This window comes from Molothrus aeneus, chromosome 1 (assembly GCF_037042795.1).
Source record: "Molothrus aeneus isolate 106 chromosome 1, BPBGC_Maene_1.0, whole genome shotgun sequence".
NCBI lineage: Eukaryota > Metazoa > Chordata > Aves > Passeriformes > Icteridae > Molothrus > Molothrus aeneus.
This window is the reverse complement of record NC_089646.1, coordinates 109,120,003-109,134,724: the sequence shown is the minus strand read 5'-3', so window position 1 is coordinate 109,134,724 and position 14,722 is coordinate 109,120,003. Positions and strand designations below refer to the sequence as shown.

General features: G+C 35.9%; 1 protein-coding gene and 1 long non-coding RNA gene across 2 annotated transcripts in view; one reads left to right on the top strand and one right to left on the bottom strand.

Moving 5' to 3' along the window:
• Positions 1–910, top strand: part of LOC136554519 (uncharacterized) — an 18,082-nt gene extending 17,172 nt beyond the window's left edge. Inside the window, exon 3 of the long non-coding RNA XR_010783344.1 lies at positions 725–910. This is a non-coding gene — a long non-coding RNA (uncharacterized lncRNA). The remainder of the gene's footprint in view (positions 1–724) is intronic.
• Positions 1–14,722, bottom strand: part of LOC136554511 (desmoglein-4-like) — a 20,991-nt gene extending 6,269 nt beyond the window's left edge. The window contains exons 1-12 of the mRNA XM_066546533.1: positions 14,675–14,722; positions 8,075–8,110; positions 7,577–7,705; positions 6,754–6,909; positions 6,473–6,620; positions 5,349–5,512; positions 4,965–5,099; positions 4,172–4,357; positions 3,742–4,001; positions 2,659–2,801; positions 2,292–2,510; positions 629–1,141 (exon numbers count right to left, since the gene is read on the bottom strand). Coding sequence (XP_066402630.1) covers positions 629–1,141; positions 2,292–2,510; positions 2,659–2,801; positions 3,742–4,001; positions 4,172–4,357; positions 4,965–5,099; positions 5,349–5,512; positions 6,473–6,620; positions 6,754–6,909; positions 7,577–7,705; positions 8,075–8,110; positions 14,675–14,722 — 2,137 coding nt within the window. The remainder of the gene's footprint in view (positions 1–628; positions 1,142–2,291; positions 2,511–2,658; positions 2,802–3,741; positions 4,002–4,171; positions 4,358–4,964; positions 5,100–5,348; positions 5,513–6,472; positions 6,621–6,753; positions 6,910–7,576; positions 7,706–8,074; positions 8,111–14,674) is intronic.

Here is a 14,722-nt window from a genome sequence, read left to right as displayed (position 1 = left end):
TAATTGCTTGTATAAATTCTAACTTGAGTCCATGAAGCTCATAATTCTTCATGAACATACTAGGACAAATGAATTAACATCCTGTTTTGATCCTGTTATCAAAAATGTTACTGGTTTTTTATTAGATGTAATGTTTGGAAGGAATAGCCAAAAGTTTCAAAATCTATGACTTATTGTTCTGCTACTGAAATCTGGCTTTGAGTTCAAAGGAATCTTGTTCTTTAGATCCTTTCATACCAAACTCGGAGCTGATACTTGTCCATTTCTTCTAGTAATGTAATGGAAATTACATTACAAATTACATTACATTACATTACAAATTACATTACATTCTACAAAATGTAGAAATTGCAAAATGTAAGTGACAGGACAGCTCTGTCTAAGAATTGGAATAAGAAGTCTTAGAAAGAAAATGCTTAATTTTAAATGAAAAAATCTATGTATAACATAAAACTTATGGAAATCCTTTTCATTTAAAAGACAATTTTTTTCTCTATCAAATGGCCAATAGCAGCCAGTGGATTAACAACCAACTGAAAAAGTAACCTTATTTTAGAAGACTTGAAAAATGCATTTTTAAAATTATTTAGAAAAATAATAAAAACAGTTTTCTTAATTTTATACTTACAAACAAATATTAATCCGCCGAGGAACATCAGGCCAATGGCAGCACCACTAAGTGTGGTATTTGAGTCTAATTGCCTGCCATAATTTTCATTTCCAGCGTAACCGTCATCAGTGGAGGCAGTATATCCTTCCTCACCTCCTCCGTAGCCATCAGTATAACCCTGCCAATCTGTGTGGTCCACATAATCTCCTCCAGTTTCATAATCACCACCACCTTGCTGTCCTCCGTCTTCCCGGCCTCCTCCACCAGTGCCGCCGCCACCACCGCCAGTAGTGCCGCCACCACCACCGCCACCACCACCACCACCAGTGCCACCACCAGAGCCACCACCACCACCGATGATAATTATTCTTGTGGCCCCACTGGTGCAGTAGTTCCGGCTATCACATTGGCAAGCTTGCACAGGAATTATGTGTGGTCGAGCACAACGCCGGCCTTGGCTGTCCCTTACAACGATGTAGATCCTATAAAGGTAAAAGTCTATGTTCTGGCCCACTAGTTCCGCAGAGGAATCTTGGAGAGAAAAAAAAAAAAAAAAAAAAAAAAAAAAAAGAGAAAAATATTTGGATGAAGGTATTGACTATAAGTGTTGTACAAATCTATACTACTTGTGTATTACATTCATAGAACAGAATGAAACAAAATGTTCCCTTTCTAAGCACCTCAATTACTTATGCATCTACAGTATTTACTCAAAGCTGAAACAAAAGTACTCATCTATGCTTGTTTTTTTCCTTGCAAAACCTGAGCCAAATCAGTCTAGTTATCACTTATAAACTTGAGCAATACAAAAGGGGAAAATGAAGTCTTTTATTTCTACTGCTGAATTTCCTGTATTTTATTTGCACAATGGTAAAGGTAAAAGTTGAAAGTTTTATGCATTTTTTATTCCTCTATCAAGGAACTCATCCATGTTTTTCAAAAGGTTTAAAATATTTAAGATTACATATTTGCAGCTGTTTAGGACAGGTAGGAGACTGAAGAATACATGCAATTGTGATACTAGCCATATAATGTAGTCTTCTGTGTAAACAGTAAGTTATGCAAATTCTGTCATTTAGTTATGCAGGGGATTTGATTAATTCATTATTTTGTTATGTCGTATTGAAGGAAACTGGCAAAGCTTCACCGGGCACTGACTAAAACAATTTTCTTTAAATACAAGTAGGTGTGACTGGTACAATAAATTTTAAAGGTTGTAATCTTAATTTGCCATTTTCATATGCCTGTCATAAAAGTAAATATCTGCTAACTATAAACTTTATACTTTAATAAACAAATTTGAGATTTGATATACGCTTAGGATTTTTTAGATAACACAGAAATAAAAAAGTGTCAAATTACTCCTTTTGAGTTATTTCATTATGTTTAGACCCATAAAGGCTCTTGTCATATCTATACTCAAAGTACAGTTTTGCTAGTAAATTTGCAGTTTTCTTTAAAATATAATACATGTAATAATTCTGATTTAAATATTCTAATATATATGTATTTGCATGCATATATTCAAATTTGGAGTAACTTCTTAGATTTGTATTTAACTGTGATTTGAATAGATTCTAATGTGTGTTTTGTTTGTTAATAAAGTAACATCCCAATCAGTTATTTTAGATAAGAGCTTATTGCTATCATTTATTCTGTTATAAAATGCAGGTTAATTTACCATTTATTCGTCTGATAATCCATGTGGTCTGAGGTTCACCATGTATGCTGAATGTGAAGGGGGTAGCATAGACAACACCATCCCTAGGCTTTGCTGAGATAACCACTGATGGGGAATGCATACATACTTTCCTCACTTCAGTACTAATAGCTGGGCAATTGGCATTGATGCCATCCAGTGAAAGCACAACAGTGCCAGTAGCAGTATATCGAGGAACCCCTGTAAAAAGAAGGTATTTGTGGTCAGGAGGGAATACTGATACTATAAACAATGCAGTTAGGGTTGGAGAACTAGAAACAGCAAAAAACATTTAGAGAAATCTGGAACACAAAGAGTTTATTTTGGAAAAATTAATCTCTTTTCTTACCTCTGGTGATAGCCAGAACCTCTGCTTGGTACTGCCCATTGACTAGATAGACAGATTCCCGGCTAATAACTTTGTTCAGTGTGATTTCACCAGTGTTTTGATTGATTCTGAACCAGGCAGCTGGATCACGTCCTATACTATATCTGTGTTTGGTGAAGTAAAAATACTCAGCGTTATGTTATGAATATACGTATTACATATTTATTTTGCGGACAAAATTTGGCATTTTTCTTTTGGCATTTTTCTTTCGGCTATGCTAGATCCTATTGCATTTCACCCAGTTCAAGCAAAATCCATGTAGACTCCAAAAAAAGGTAGACCAGAAAAGTAATTAGGAATAAAGCTAATGCATAGAAACCCATTTTATTTTGAAAGTGGCATCATAGTCCAAAAGTAAAACTTTTCTGGATCCTTTACTAGACCTTTACTAGAATCCTTGTTGATTGCAATGGTTAAATCCACAGTTCTTCCTATAACATTCTAAAGTTGTATTTGCTGACACATTTCTGTGTCTTAGGAATTTTTTTTCAACTATTTGTAAATAGGCTGTATTTATTTCTACATGCACTGAAAAGCAAATTATAGTCTCAGTTATTATTGTTAATTTCAAGAGAAACAGGTGTAAATTTTTTTTTACTAGAGAATGAGCTAGTAGGGGCTTATTCTACTCTGATTGGAAAATATTGACTGTTATTGGGATTTTCTGCCTGCTTTGTTGAGATGCTAACAAATTCCCTCCTTGTAGCAAGTGTTTCAAGAAAAAGCATTCTTAGGCTGAGAAAAAAAAAAACAAAACAAACCCTCTTCTAGTCTATTTAAGTTACAGCCTGTTAGAAAAGTGATCTTTTCTTTGTCTTGTGCATAAGGCTAAGAAAAGTAGTCAGGAAAGAAAAGGACAAAATGGGCTATATACTATTCCATAATAACATAGAATGTATGATACTATATAGTACTATTGCTATTTTTCTATTGCTAATCAATAATCGTTGTTTTTTAAAGGATCCTTTAAAATACGTATTCCTCCTCCCATTGAAATCTCAAAAGAATTATTCCATCCAGGAAGTTAAGCAGAGCAGAGCTTACACAACATTTGATGCAATGGTTCTAGTGTCCTCATCCATAGCTGTGTATGTTCCTACAACATAATTCACTCTTGCGCCTTCTGGCAGGGAAAACACAACTGAAGATGGATGAAATCTTGGTGGTTCAATCAAATTTTTTACTTCTACTGTGAGGGGTGTCCCAAATATCTGGTACTCATGTGCAACAGAGTGGTGGAATGCAGCTACATTCCTGACGCCGATCATCAGTGAATGAGTTCGCATATGTTCAAAATCCAGCTCCTAAAAGGTAAACCACAGAGAACTAGATAATACATAAAAGCTCCTTTAATATTTTAAAAGTATTTTTTATTTTTAATGGTTGAGTGACAGTGTTTTTACTGCCTGTTTATTTCTACTAACAATTAATTAAAATTTTAAGTCAAGAGCTGAATCACAATATTTATCCATACCTTAATTACTCTGAGGATTCCTTGATTTGTAGCTCGATCTGTAACAATTTCAAAACAGTTATCTTCATTACCGGATATAAAGAAAAACTCTGCTAACCAATTGTCTGTAAACTCTTCATCAGCATCCAGAGCTTGTATTCGTAGCAGTTCTGAACTGAGTGAATTTTCTGAAATACTTGCTGAAAACTGAAATGACAGACAAATACCTATTAGCAAACATATATATGTTTGGAAAACAGGAAACCACAGCTGTCTGCAGAGATTCTTTTGAAGGATGTTCTGAGCAAAGAATAAATTTTTTAAATAAAAACAATATGTTCTGGGAAAATTGTGATTATGATTACAATTGTGATTGTAAAAAATTGTGGAAATTGTGATTGTGATTTGAAAATCTCCAAGTGTCACCTCCAAGGTTTACAGAGGCATCTTAGAAGAAAAGGATTTGTGCTTTCTATAAGAAATGGTCTTCCAAGGATTGGGTTATTCTACATAATCTCATATTGCAGGGATCTGGGCACCTATATGACAGGATTTCTCTGAATACAAAGAAGTCAGTCCTAACAGTGTCAGGATTTACATCTCTGAATACAAAAATGATCTGTGTGTATGTTACCAGAATTGTTGCACAAGCAGCAGATTGTATTTTGAGCACTCTTCAAGGGAACAACTCTGTCAATCCCATGGAGCATGCAAATGTGAAAGTTCTCTAGGGGTTAGTAAGGGCTCTGTTACCAACGGGGCTTTTAAATGGGGTTTTAAATCAGTATTGCTGCCTTTGTTATTGGAAACTTACAGAGCTTTGAGCAAGAGTTGGAAAGTTGTCATTGACATCAATAACTTTCACATTACAGCTACAAAGCGATGATATTCCATCTGCAGCCCCGTCCCGGTCTGATGCCTTCACAACCAGAGTGTAGCTACTATGTTGCTGTCACAAAAAGAGAAATGAGTATGTTAGAAGACCATCTGTGCATCTTATAAATAACTCATGCTTGCTACTATTTCCTAATACAGGAATTCTACTTAGACATTTTATTGCGACACATCAAAACCATGCATTTCTCCACTAATATTTAAAAAAACCACAACCTTTCTCTCTCTTCTATATTTTTCTCGCTCTCATAGCACATAGTCACTACAGCATAATTTTATTTAGCTTTGGAAGGGGAAATGTTACCTCTCTGTCAAGATAATTTGCAAGATGGAGTTCTCCTGTGTATTTATTCATAATGAACATGGGTGGACCAGAAGGTTCCTGACTCTCTATTTTGAAGGCAATTTTAGAATTCAAGTGGTTAGGTTCATCTGCATCTGTTGCAATGATTTTCATCACCAGTGTGTCTAAAAATAAATTTAAAAATAATAGTAATTAAAAAAAACCCTACAAAACAAGCACACAAACAAACAAAAAAAAAATCAAACAAACCAAAAAAACCCCCAAAATCTCTTGAGTTCCTGCAAACAACTCGTGAAGACAATGCTAAAACAGTGTATGAAAATGATAGAAGGCTATCTATTCCTTGACATTTGCAGAGAAAACCAAAACTTTAGTTTTGTAGTACTGATTCTGACAATGTTAATGACTTCAAATGAACTAAAAATCCATGTCAGAAAGAATAATGCAGACTTTCACTGAACTTCTTTAAAGAAGTTAAATTCCCTATCACCATAGGGAATATGCAAATACAGTAAGTACTGAGCTTGTAGAGATCACTATAAGAAATCACAGCTTTAAATGAGAATTTCTAGAAAGAAGAAAATTAATGTTAGGCACCATTGCCTCAGTGCTATTTGCATGTCTAACGTTGATTGCTGCATTTTTGGTAAAAAGAACTATTTTAATGGTTTAAGTACAGAATTATTTAGTAATATTCTGCTGCAATTGCAAATACACAGGCTACAAGTACAAATATTTGAAAGAGAAAAATGGGGAAAAATGTATTTTACATACCCTCCAAGGAAATAAGTGTAATGATATTTTTATTCTAATGAGAAGGAATGAAATTATTTCTTTTACATTTTCACATCTGAAAGAATTTGCATGATGGTATGCTGGAACATTCAGCACTCGTGTGTGGGAGGAAAGGGAGAAGGAAGCATTGCTGTTTAATTTATAGCAATTAGCCCAGGCCCTGGCTCAAATAGCACTTGGAGAAGCATTTGCTGCTCCCTCCTCGGCAGTGGCCCCGACCATTTTATGTCATTGCCTAAGAAAAGCAGAAAGAACTCCCCAGGTTTATATTAACTGTATTCTGTGAGCTTCACTAGCAGTACTGAAGAAGGCATAGCACAGGTACTCACTGTCCATGCTGCTCTCTTCAACAGATCCCGTAAATACAGTTTGTGCAAATACAGGAGGGTTATCATTTATATCCAGGACTCTGACTCGAAGTTCAAGAGGTGGTTCCAAATCTATACCGGTCACTGAGTGTTTAGCAAAGCAACGTATCTAAATAAAGAGATTTACTTGTTTTAAAACCAAAAGTTTTGTAAGCAAAGTAGCAATCTGAAATAAACCAATTGGTTGTCTGTCCCATCCCAGATCCATCATTATAAAGGTCAAGAAAAAGGGGAGTACTTACAACAAATACTGGTGTTATTTCCCTATCCACTATTGATGTTATATTAATTTCTCCTGTTCTTGGGTTAACAACAAATATTCCATAGGGTGCACGATCAATTCCAACTCCAGAGATGCTGTATGTGATTGGATTGTCTTCTTCACAGTCAGACCGGATCTACAGTTAGAGATAATAATAATGATTTATGCCAGTTTACCGAGGACACCTACAGGGTTTTTTCTTCTATTCCTACTTCCTGTAAAAAATTCTATATAACTTCAGTTTCTCAACCACTTACTGCAAGGTTCAGTTGACAGAATCAATGGAAGGCTCCTCTACAAAATGTCAACCTAGACATCTGTGAACCCTTAAGGGCTGGATGGGCCTTTTATTTCTCCTATGTCTGTCAGGGAAATGAAGAGATATTCCAAGGGTATCACACTGTGGCTGGAACTCAGTAAGGGCATGATCACAGTGAGAGAACAGGAAAATATTTCTTTTTCTCTGTTTCCCACAGGTCATGTACAATCTTTGAATTTCTGCTCAGGGGTTTCCCAGGTAGAGAGAGAGAGAGAGAAGAAAAATGTCACTGGTTGGAGCTGCCTGGGAAGTAGACTCATGGCAATGTTCTAGGAAGCCTCTGGTTACTCCTCAACAGCCACATGGATTCACCTTATGAGACTGTCTCAGCAGAGCTGGGAATGTTGCATGATCTTTCTTTTATTCTACATTCCTTTCTCTTACTACTCTAAGCATATGTATCTTTAAATCTCTCTGCTTTTATCAGCCTGTCTTTGGCAAAACTTCCTTGTCAGTGAATACTTGTGTTTTTCTTTCTACTTACTCTGGCAATTGGATTCCTCTTGGAATTGTCTTCTCCTTCTCTACAAGCTGCAGCAAATTTGATCCATTCACGTTTTTGTCTTCTAAAGGTTTTCCATCTTGCCATTCCATTTTCATCCCATTCTTTTACCTTTAACAGAGAGTTCCAGTATCATGTGACTCAGTCCATTTAAAATAAATATAGACAATTATAATTTCCAACAATAAGAAGGAAAGAGAATTTTGTAGACCATGTGCTTTTTTACATGTCTGTGATTCCCAAACTCTATGACTGTACATGTTTATTTTAAAATTACTCATTTGTATGAGATACTCATTTAGATTTAGGTGAATTTCTCTTGAGAGGGTTAGCAGGTTATTACCTGCAGCTGTTTAATATTTAAATATGTTTTCAATCTTCAGGTTCAGAAGTGTCTTAGTTGAGTATTTTCCACGTGATTTTTTCATTTGTTACATTTTGTTTAATCAGAAAAATAGTTTCTAAATAAATAAATATTACCTCCACATGAAATCCTGTGCTGAAATCCAAGAGTACCTGCAAGAACAATAAAAAAATTGGCATGTAAAACTGCAAGGCAAAATGCAGCAAGCAAAACCCATCTGTAAGACATTGCTATACTGCAGGCCTATTGCAATAGCTTACCTAGCTGCAAGATTTCCATAAATGAGATTGTGAAATTCAAATTTTTTCTATATCCAGCACATAAATTCCTTGAGAGTTAAAACCTTCAAAATCCATTCTGTCTTTCAAGACAGAACTTGAATGGATATGCCAGAGCAATTTTCAAACTATACCTTTATCAAAATAAAGCTTTCACACAGATTTTTAACACTTCAGCTGAAGAGAGAAGTATTTGTAAGAGTTTTTATCAAACACCGTAGGAAACCAGGAAAGTATTTATCATAAATAATTTAATCTTTTTTTCATTTTTTTTTCAATTTGGAAAGTTGATAATAACCCTGGAGTACTTAATTATGTAATTTAACCAGAAAGAATGAGAATGGGTTTTTTGGAACTTCCCAGTGAGATTGGAGAGATTCAATGTAAGATGGAAACCCACCTGAAGTTTTCAGGCAAATTTCCCTGGAGTGCAGTTGATTTTGATTTAAGACTCAACTATGTAACTAATCTTGAGTAAATAAAGGTAGCAGGATCAGATGCAGTATGTAATTACTTTAAAACTAAAATTCAAATGAGAGTAGCCTCAATTTCTTGATTAGCACAATTTAAAAGACAGCACAATTTAATTAACTTTATTCCTAAATAGGATGTGAAAATGAAGTTCACTTTCTTCAGAGCATTTCTTTCAGGTTTAGGATCTGCTTTGGCTCTCTTCAGACAATAAAGGGTGAAGAATGTGGGATTTTCAGAACTGGATTCTTGTTTCATTCATCATTGGGAGATACAAAATATCCAGGTGACTCAAAAACTATTGCAGTGTTTCTCTTTTCTCAATAAATGTTAACAGCTGCAGTTATGAGTATTTCACTTCCTTATAATTTCCCATAGCTTTTTTGTTTGTTTTGGTTTCTTTGTTTTTTGTCTGATATATCTGTGGGGTTTTATGTCAGCTATATTTGGATAAAATCTGGCATCTTTTATCCTTACATCATGGGACTTTCCTCACTTCAAATTTATTGCATTGTACTGGCAAGACTGGAACATGGACACAAAATTTTTTCCACTTACTTCATGTTAAGACAGCTTCTTACATGCAACAGATTAATGAACAGCAGCTTCACCCTCCTTTCTCTCTTTCTCTTCCCCATTTACCTTTATGCTGCAAGAATTTACCATCTGTCATTTACAAAACAGTGTTTTCCTATTATATGGTTTTACCCAAAACATCCCTTGAGACCTTGGCCTATAATGGATGCCTTAATCCATTCTCCTCCATTCTCAATGGAGGAGTTTAGACTGGATCTGCCCATTTGATGTGCATATGTACCTTGAAATTTTTTTGACTATTCACAAAGTAAGGATTTTTTTCCTTGTTTGAGCCAGCTATTGACATAAATGGTTAAGAAAAGTACTCTGCAGGAGAATCACTACAACATGTTCATGTTGTGCTAAAAGTACCAATACATCATTTAACTTTTGTTGGGTTTATGACTGTTTTTCAGCTTCAGCATAGGGTTCAAATTCACGTGCAGCCATTCTGTTCCTCATGTCAGAGAAGGGACAATATCAGACTCCCTGTGAATGGCAGGGTTTGTTCGCCCCAGTGGGACCTCAGTCCTGTTTTTTATAATCCCCTTTGGAGCCCAGGGGAACATGGAAGAGTCAAAGGGGAAGACTACACCCTCACGAGAGAACCTGAGTGATGAGGTCCACCAGAAATAACACTAATTGAACGTCTCTTATCAGTCTATCCCACCTCATTTGGTGAGCACAATGAAATCCTCTCCACCCTTAGGCTGAAATCCCTTCTGGCATGCAAACAATTGTCTTGACCCGGCAAACCGTGGGTATGCACCTCCCAGTGCAATGTTAGTGAATCTTGTCTGCTGTCTGCATCATGTGGCCTATCCTGTTACTTAACAGTGAGACTAATGCCTGACACCCAGCCACATCACTCTCATATTCTGAAAAACTATTCTGAGTTTTTCTGAAATAAGAATTATACCTGTAAAGAATTCCATTACTTAAAGACATAAGCATTCATAAATCTCTTGATTCCAGCCTATAGGGAGTTCTGTTTTCAAGCAGTGAAAAATATATATTTCACATTGGAGTCTTATCCTTTGTTATTGAGCACCAGTAATGGGAGCATCAGGAATTTGTCAGTTGGTGATGCTGCGGATTATGAATTTAGGCCCTGTATTTTCACAGTTGTGCAGTGATAGTGAAGGAAAACCCCATTTTGCTACTTGTTGGTAATGGAAGATCTTGAATTCAGAATCCTTAGTACAGTTCATGTTATTATTGAAAAGGCTGATCTGATGGAGGACGGGCAGACATCAGACATAAATGTCTAGTTCACCAGATAAATCTGAACAATTTTGAAATTACATTTATCCTACTGGATTCAGGGATAGAGACTCCTCCCCCTCCCCAACTAATGCCTTCTGGTTCTCCACTGTCACCAGCAGTTAGAAGTCTTTCCCTAACCCAGTTAGTTGTCTATTTCTAATATTTATCTGAGATGCAAACCTTTTCTTTTTCTAGTGCTATTTCCAGCAGATAAGTTCTGTCTCCTAGCAGCTAACCCTGCAAATTTTTAGGTAGTTAAAAAATCCCTTCTAAACCCATATCGAAGTACAGTACTTTCCAAAGACACAGGGATAAACAATAATTAAAGCAATAGGAGCCACTGGAATGTGTGGGATGCATCCTGAGGACCTTGGGGTAGGCAAGCTGGTGAGAATGATGCCAAGATTTTCTGTCCTGTTAGTCTCTGAGAGACTGTGAAAAAAAGGAAGCTGCAGAGAATCTAGATGCTGGTTGCACAAGCTGTTTCTGTTATGGGTTGGGAGATGGGCAGGCAGGAAACAAGTCATCTTTGTTTCTGTCATTTGCACAGTGTTCTGTCTGAAAGCTTGTCTTTTATTGTAATGATACCTGGACACTGTGTCCAAAATGACACCTTAGAGTCACACTGGAGTTAATCTGGATTTATTCTGATGTAACTGGGGACAGAATTAGGCCTATAGGATGTCTTCTGTTCTTTGCACCCTCAAAGCAATTTACAAACAAGAATTAACTAATCATTAATTGAGTACCAAGCAATATCATACGTAATTACAGAATCCTCCCTTCTCCACCTACTCAAATCTAAATGACTGAACATGCCTTTAACATCTTCCCAGCATTATTCATATGGGATCTGCTTCTCTCTCTTTGAAGTCAACAGTGGCATTGTTGTTGGCCTGGATGGGAGGAGTGCTGAGAACTCACACGTATTGTGTTAGTCATCAGGCTGCCGTGGTAGCTCTGGCACTGTCAGCGTTTTGGGACTTTTACATCTTTCTTACTCATCCAAAGCCCTGACTAGAAAAGGGTTGCAATAATGAGCCCTTCCCCTTTATTCATTCTGCATCTCTTTAAAAAAATGATACATCAGTGCATATGAAATAATGAAAAGCAGAGTTCAAATATAAGACAAACCCTCATATTTTAAAATGATGCCATTTTATCACTTTTTAAACATTGCAACATGATTTTCTTTTTCTATACTTCACTTTTTCATATGTCACTTATGAATGTACTTCATCCAATTTAAAGGGAAAGATTTTCTGGATTATTTTCCTGGCATTTTGTTTTCTAATTCAGAGGAGGTCAGGTGTTTCCTAGGTTAGCAATACTTTGAGTTGCACCCAGGATGGATAATCCATTACTCTTTCAAGAGTTGTGACAGGAATAATTCAGGAATTATGACAATGCTCATGTTAAGCTGAAGAATTTACTTCTAAGTTTTATTTATTTTAAAATAAGTTTACTCAAAGAACTGACAACTTTAGGAAAGTTTCCACTGAGATTATTTCTGTTCTGCTATTGTATCTTCTATTGTATGCAGATACAATATATTTCCATAGAGTAAATGAGCTTAACCATTAGAAAAATGAACAGAAAAGTAATTTCAATATAGTGTGTACGCCATTATCATTAAAATTTGAGTTTTTCAAATTAGCCATGCTAAGTGCCCTCAATCTCCTCAATAAAACCTGAATTCTGATATGACTTAGAGCATTCTGGCTGCAAATGCATGTTTGCTTAATGGCCATTTTACTTAGGAATGTAAAACTGCAGGCTTAAGTACCTAATCTTAGGTGATAGTTCCTGGATGTGGAATTGCTTTAGTTTATATTTCTACAACAGAATTATTTGGCAGAAGAACTTGCAGGTTCCTGATTCAATTCTGGCAGATGTTTCACATGAATATACAAAAAGAGGATGTAGCTCCTGACAATTTTTACGTTATTTTTACGCAATCAAGTTATGAGTAGCATGTCTAACCATAGCCTTATGACTGAGGGGGGAAAAATAAGACTAGATAACATATGGGAATATGTATCCAGACAAAAGTGCATAAGAGATGTGGTGAATTTAAAATTATTGGCTGTCACATGATAGCTGGCAGGAGAAGAGTCATACCTGATCAAACAGGTTATTTCCATAAAACGTGTCTGTGCTAGTATCACAAACAGAACTCCCTTACTCATGAGAATAATGTCTTTGAAGTCACATGAGCAAAGGTTGCAGAATCAGTCCCACCAATGGTGAAATCCATAGAGAAAATTATTTGTTTTGGGGCTGGTAAGTTTCCTTTTTTTTTTTTTGAAAATGCAGTAGTATACTAAAATATGTATAACTCCATGTTAATTTTAGTTGCTGCAACTTATTAACAATATACTAACCAGACACACCATTCAGACAAGTGATTTTCATGAAAGATTAGTTAAGCCAAAAGCCAAAACTTTTTCTCAGAATACACTAAAACTTGATACGTAAATGTATAATTTGATCTCGAGAGTTTGTCTGCCACCTTTCTTTAAAGAGTTGGGAGATGCTATTAAGTCGTACAAGCCATCATGAACATTGCTGGGCAGAAGAACACATAACAACAACAAGGGTTTCCTCTGGGTAGTAAAAGTTCAAATATTTGATAGTCATCAAAACACAATGGCATTTTCCAGAATTGCTCCTTTTTTCTGACCCAGCACCTACCCTCCATCACTTGCAATTGTAACAACAATATAATGATAGAATGAAAATGGCTCCAGAGTTGCTGGGAGAAGTAAAGCAGCAAAATGCCTTTGAATGGACAGGTCTTAGACATAAAGCATTTTGAACTTCAACACACTGGGATTGTGCATCACCAGGTAACTGAGTGAAATGAATAGTCACTTGTGCTTCATGAAAATCCAGAAGTGTTAGTGTGATGTGCAGCAGGCCAGTGTCAGACACCTCTCTGCTGCCTTGAACAAGTTGAAACTTATCCGAACCATAACTTGCTTTTGCCAAGTTTTGCCCTTGTTTGCTTGGCAGCTGCTCTGTGTTAATTAGTTCTACTTTACTGACTGCAGAGCTGTCACCTAAAATTAATCGATTGTATTTTCATAATAGTTTTAGGATTTCTTAAACTATAACACAAACTTTTTCTCAGACTACAGCATTTCTAGAGAATTCAATAATGAGAAGCTAACAAACATTTACACATACTAATACACTGTGTACAATATAAAACTTCATGAAAACCACAGGACATAACTATAGCAGAAATCCTGCTCTTCTCAATCTTCAGGGCCTTAAACCTCTACCGAATTTCAAGAGGTCATCACAGATGAGCAAAATGAATCCACGCAAAAATCAGATTGCAGGAGCAGTAGGGCACCCATAGCCCTTTTAAGTCCCTTCTGGGTAATTTCCATGCCTTAATGAACACATTGAACAGCTATGCCACTTGACCATAGCCACAACTTTCCTTTTACAGTGAGAAAAACAAACCCAAAGAGCAACACTTTCATCATGCACTCACTTGCTCAGCACATGGCGGCTCAGACGCTAGGGCACAACAACACAGGAATCCTTTGCAATGTGAAATAATAGGCCAAGTCTTGATTTTTACTTAACTAAGATTACTAAATTTTGTCATTTTTTCTCTCTTGAAAATAGCTGTAGGATTTGGTCAGCTCTGAAACAATCTTGCTAATCGTTTTAGAAAAACGGCATTTTAAATTTTTAGAAAATGTATTTCCTCAACTGATAAAAAAGTAAGGACATAGAACCAGATTATATCCAACCATTAAAATGTTTATAATTATAGCATTTTATTAATAACTGTGACCTTTAAATAGCAGCCACAGAAAACATTTGCCTGAAAAATCATGCAGTAAACATAGAAAGTCACATCTTGAACATCAACAGATTGCCAAAAGTCTAAAAAGAAACATTTTTCAGTATTTAATGAAAAGCTTGTTTGATTTTATAGAACGTTCAGAAGTGCTATTTAAAATGAGCAGAGCTTTGGTTTTTATGGTAAATTTCACAAGATATTTTTGGGGAATAGTTTACAATGTAAAATGTAATGGTCTGCTGAGGAAGATGAAACTGGCGTAGTCACAGCATTTACAAATATTGTTTTAAAATCCGACTTACCAACAAAAGGAACAGAAAAGCAGCCGTTCGGTGAGGGAGCCAATCCAT